Source organism: Trachymyrmex septentrionalis, unplaced genomic scaffold (genome assembly GCF_001594115.1).
Source record: "Trachymyrmex septentrionalis isolate Tsep2-gDNA-1 unplaced genomic scaffold, Tsep1.0 scaffold80, whole genome shotgun sequence".
Lineage (NCBI taxonomy): Eukaryota > Metazoa > Arthropoda > Insecta > Hymenoptera > Formicidae > Trachymyrmex > Trachymyrmex septentrionalis.
In genome coordinates, this window is record NW_017305988.1 from 1,864,578 (window position 1) to 1,870,535 (window position 5,958).

The 5,958-nt window shown below is 31.0% G+C and overlaps 1 protein-coding gene and 1 non-coding gene across 2 annotated transcripts in view; both read left to right on the top strand.

Annotated features, from left to right (window-relative positions):
- The window catches only part of LOC108754779 (putative uncharacterized protein DDB_G0271606), a 22,049-nt gene extending 17,637 nt beyond the window's left edge, over positions 1-4,412 (top strand). The window contains exons 3-9 of the mRNA XM_018497365.1: positions 152-379; positions 542-720; positions 1,051-1,348; positions 1,480-1,926; positions 2,145-2,372; positions 3,021-3,291; positions 3,518-4,412. Of these exons, the coding sequence (XP_018352867.1) occupies positions 152-379; positions 542-720; positions 1,051-1,348; positions 1,480-1,926; positions 2,145-2,372; positions 3,021-3,291; positions 3,518-3,615 (1,749 nt within the window). The 3' untranslated portion in view covers positions 3,616-4,412. The remainder of the gene's footprint in view (positions 1-151; positions 380-541; positions 721-1,050; positions 1,349-1,479; positions 1,927-2,144; positions 2,373-3,020; positions 3,292-3,517) is intronic.
- Positions 2,761-2,842, top strand: Trnal-aag. The gene has a single exon. It is a non-coding gene; the product is annotated as a tRNA-Leu (tRNA).
- Positions 4,413-5,958: the final 1,546 nt, after the last annotated feature.

Genomic DNA, 5,958 nt, shown 5'->3' on the forward strand with positions numbered 1-5,958 from the left:
AATTTCTTAATTTAATTAAACGTAACATAATTTGTTCTTTAATGTTATGAAGATGTACAGCAATAGCATTAAAATACACGAAAAAGTTATCTCTTTCTTAAAAATATTACTTATGCAAGTCTTAAAATAAAAAAAGTTATTTTATTTGTAGGAGCCTGTCGAATCGAAGGATTCTCTACAAAGTCTTGCTGCGCCAGCAAAGAAAGAAGTTGAATCGGATACTAAAGACATAAAAGCGCAAGGAGAAGGAGAGAACAACTCGAAATCTGACAGCGATAACAGTGATCGTGATGATGATGACGATGATTATGATGATGATGAATTCCCTCCTGTGCACATCAAGCTTCCTCTTCAGTTGGATCTTGATGACATTGCAGGCGTAAATATATTACTTTCTTACATAAGTATTTTAATGATAATTGCTATATAAAATTATATATTATACACATATAGAGAGTCTTATATCGAGTCTTTTAATTCTTATTAATTTTATAAGAATATTGACTTGTAAATCATACCTTAAATTTTGATTATTTTCTAGACGCTAATTCAGCAAGCTCGTAGCAGAGTTTCTTGTGTAGTTGAAAGACGACGAGCCGACGAGGTGATGGACGGAACCAGCGACAACGGTTTAGATAACAGTACCGATCCGCAGCGTTTCCAAAGACTGAGTGGTGAACGAGTTGCCATTCTTTGCGAATCAGGCAATCCAAACCAAGAGTAAGTAATATCAAAAGAGACACGTATGAGTTGCAAAAAATAATTTGATAATTTAGTGAGTGTAACCAATATATTAAAATTACAGAATATTTAAATTATTTAGCTAATATAATATGATTTTAAAAAATATTACTTATTGTAATGCGAATGAGATATACGATAACAAAAGATTTCCAATTACTATAAATATTAAAGAAATAAATAAACAATGCCACAACAAGATCTTATTTAATTCCATGGATGTAAAATTAAATATTCTTAAATTGTAAATTATCATATAGACAAAACAATAGAATGTAACAAGTAATGATTGCATGGCTTTTATTGTAGGCAGCAAGATCAAGAAATGCTTACCCCGATCATCGTGCCCCTAGGCACTGTGCAAATTCCTCTCCAATCCCAGGAACCTAACCCGGGCTATCATCAATACCAAATACACACCCAGTATCAAGTTCCCGATATGCAGCAATTGCCGCTTAGCGACCCACGAGGATTGAATCACATCCCGCCGGGTGTACTTCCCCCTGAGCTTCGTAACCTTCCTCAGTTGACTATGGAAATGAGACCACCTCGAATGGGTCCGCAAACGCCCATGATGGGACCACAAAACAATCCGATGGGACCACAAGTAAGTTTTGTTTATCACGTAAACGAATTATGTATGTATTGTATATCATCATGAAAAAAATTTATTTATTAATAAATAATTTATTTAGCACATCAAAAAGTGCCAATATTATTTAATATTTATATGTCTAGATCGAAATGCGTCAGATCCCTATCGAACTGCGTCATTTCCCAATGGATCCGATGAGAGGAATGCGACCGATGTCTCAGGAGCCTCGTCAGGAACCGCAACAGATTTCGATGGTGTATCATCAGCAGGCAGAGCAAGTCCCCAATACTTATAACCAGGAGCAAGGTCCAGCCATGATGCCACCGCCTCCTCCTCAAGCCGAGGCGCAAGAACAAGATCCAAGAATACAACATATGATACCACCTATGATGATTGCACAGACCGAACAGAGACCACCTGTCCCACCTCAAGTTACGCCTGAAAAGGCACGCTCTCCCTTCCAGGGTATACCTATAGAAATTAGAAGAATAATTCAGCAAGTACCGTTAGAAATTAAGAATATCATCCAGCATATTACTGGCGAAGCTAGGGCGATTCCGGTTCAAGTACCAGAGGGAGCACGTCGTGAGGTAATTTGTTTATTTGTCTTGGAGATAAATTGTAAAGCATATTTGGAAGAAATTATATTTTTTTGCAAACAGATACAGTATATAATATATTTTTTTACTTAAAATATGAATTATAATTTTATTACAAGGATAATGCCAAGATCTTTATCCGAAAAACTCTATGGCGTATAACACCATTCACGTATCACGTTCGTAAATATGTGTTATAATGCAAACAGGAACTCAAACCGTTTCCGGAAGGTGCACGGCCAATACCATTAGGACCATTCCCACTTCCGGTGGAAGTGAGAAATTTGATTGAGCATGGAAACATTGAAGGTCGTCAACGCCCGGATAGCAGTGAAGAGCAACAGGAAGCGAAACCTTTCCCAGATCCGGAGGATGATAGCGATGAAGTAGAAAGAAACTTCCCTATTCCTATGGAAATCCGCAACATAATTCATCAGGTAAAGTCATAAAAGGAGCATATATATTTATACATATGTATATACATCAACATTGATAATTAATATAAGATTATTTGATAATTATTAATTTAAAATTATAATAAAATCTATTTAAAGAATGCTTTCATTATATTTTTTTTAAATAATAAATTATAGTTTATTACGCCAGGATTAAAAATAATGTATATTATTTATTTATATGTATAACAATATGAATGTTCAAAAAAACATGTCTTAAAATCATATAATACAAAAGATATGTCTAGAAATACATTTTTATTAATGATAGGTATTAAATAAAATTCAGAATTAAATTACTATTATTATAGATTAAATATGTAGGCAAAAATTAGAATTGATGGAACATTTCTGAAAAAGGAAGGTAATTGGTAGCGTGGCCGAGCGGTCTAAGGCGCTGGTTTAAGGCACCAGTCTCTTCGGAGGCGTGGGTTCGAATCCCACCGCTGCCAATCTTTTGCTCAGAGATTTATTTTCTGAAGATAAAGTTATGTAGGCTTGAGAGACTCTCCGGAGGAGAATTATTTTGACAAATTTTATCTTTTGTTTTTTCTTGAAACATTAGATATAACTTTATGTGACCTATTTTGATAAAATAATCAATTAATTAATGGATTTCTGAAATTTTAGGTTGTAGAAGGTCGTGCTTTCCCGGTTCCGAGAATTGCGTTGAGACCGGTCAAGTCTTTGGAGGTACCAGTGGAAGCACATGCTGAAGTGACTGATGGTCAATCCACTGAGCAACAACAACCCGAACATCGAGAACAAGAGCAGCATCAGACGGTACATATGATAAGTATTCAACAGCAACAAGAGCAGGAGCAGCAACAGCAACAGCAACAGCAACAGCAACAGCAACATCAACAGCAATCTATGCAAGAGGAGGAATCCCGTCCACATTGTAAATAAAAGTTTATTTGCTCTAAATTCGAATTTCTACATTCTTAGAATTCCTTTTTTTACTAGATTATATTTTTACTCTTAATTTACCTTTAATATTAAAATTATTTATTATAAATAAAAAATAGTTAAGGTTATGAGATGAAAAAAAGACTGAACTTAAATATATAATAGTTCGATATTAGAAAATTCAAGTATATTATTAATATTCATCTGTTTATTTACAGACGTGCAACCACGTTCCGTACGCTCCGTACCAGATGAAGTCTTCCTGCATCGTCGTGAAAAGCGCGTGCGTCGTTGCGCCTGTGATTGCGCGTGCTAAAGAATTTACTATCCATCCATTAGGCGGAACGAATTCTCAAAAGATTCCATCCAAAATAAAATTACAAAATCTAAAAGAGCGTGCCGTCCGCACAAACTTTGGTTAAACGTTTTTAACGATCTCGGCGAATAAAGCAAAACGCAAGGAAAATAGTTGAATATTCTATCATCAGTGTTGCAACCGCCGCTGCAAAGTACATCGAATTGTTGATTGCATTAAATTTTCCTAATTCAAAGTATTTTTATTATTATATAACAAACCATAATATCTGCGTAACAACACTTTCCTTCAGATTATCCCAGATTTCGCTTGGGAGAAACGCTTGATAAATAACGTTTTTGAATTATGTTACAAATTGCATTTACGATAAAGTATTGTACGAAGTGGATAGTATTTTTATCCCGCGCGGTAGATAAGTTAATCAAAGCATACAGTTGATGATTAAAAATAAGTATGCTTATCGAGGAATAATTCCAATTTAACGACATGTAATTAATTTCAGAATATTTTTCTTTCCCTATTGGCTAACAGTACGAGATTAAGATCATTTTATAAATACAGTAACAGTTATATACGTTGAGGTATCAACAATCTAAGAATTGTTGATAGAAATGATATTTTCTAAATTGATTTAATTGACTATAACGTTATATCCTTTTCATAGAGAGAAAGAATGCGAAGATAGTTTAGAAATCTGTGATTTTCCTAGACAAATCCCTGTAAAAACATGCTTCTGACAATGCTATACACAGACATGCATGGTCAAAATAATTAATAATTAAAATTTCTGTACAATATCGTCTTTTACATTCCGTTATTAACTTTGTATTTTTGTTTATTTCCTTATTATACCCTCGCTTCCTTTAAAGTGATAGAGAAAAGATGAGTCTTTTATACAGTGTAAAAGATAATTTAAACCTCTCAAAAATATTTTTTTAAACAACACTTTAGTTTAACTGAATATTTACAAATATATTCCTATACATTGTTTACGTCTATCGAAAGATAATTTAAGTTTTATGTATTTTATTGATTTATATGTATTACGTGTTTTTTTTTCTTTCTCATAACAAATAATAAAGTGATACAATTGATTAAACTTGTGAATTGATAATATAACGTCTTGCAATAAATCTGAATATGTACGTGATAATATACATACAATAAATAAATAAACACACATACATAAAAAAAAAATAAAAGAGAAAGGAAAAAAAAATTTATTTCAAGAAAATTGAAAAGTCAATTAATTTCTATCAGTTTTTCTATTTTTTTTTTAATTTCCATTATTATTTATAATTAATTATGAAAATAATAATTAAAAATATATAATGTATATAAGGGATAGCAAATAACAAAATAGTGTCTGCTTTTACATATACATACATATATAATAACAAACATGCACAATAAAACAGAAATGTAACCATAAAAAAATTTAATTGTGATTAATTGTATTACAAGTATATATATCGCATGATGAGATTTAAAATAATCAATAAAAACAAATTGTTATAGGAAAGAAAATAGACTTTTAAAAAATTTTGCATAATATTCTCAAATTATTATCCTTTCTTTTTACTACTTTTTTACTTTTTTTGTTGGATGTGGGTTATTTCAATTTTTGCTAATATAGTGTAATATTATATAACATAAATATAACACCTCAACTATCAAAAAAGAACGTTTATAACATTCTCGATTTTTTTGGTATCAATGAAGCGTTCCATCAGTTTCATGAAACTTTGTGTTTTGCAAGCATTACGCAGAATTGCGGAAATTGTGATATTTCTTATCCTTACTCGGGAACTTAAATGTGCATGTATACGTACAATTCAATGTAATCGTATATCATCATTATTCTTTTTCTACGCAATCCCTATAAGCACATAATATTATTTAATATTAAGTATTATTTTAAGCATATTCTTAAAATATTAAATGTAATATTTAAATAATATTTTACTAAAATTATACATTATTAAATAATATTCTTGAAATAAATATTTATTATATATATAACAAATATTTATTTTATATATTCTAGTTATATGTCCACTCTTGATAATATTACATGATTATTAAAAGTAACATTATTTACTGTTACTATAATATTATATGAACATTAAAAAGTGTCATAACAACATTTACTTTAATTTGTAAAACTGTTACATCGGTTCAGGTTAAATATATGTTTAAAGACTGAGAATAATTTTGGCGTGCAGTTGTAAGACTGGATAGGTACATAAAATAACATCGAAACGTTATTTAAACACAAGATGCAGCATATATTGATAAGACATTTTCGTTACTGGATTGTGAATTTAAACTGCACTTTAATAT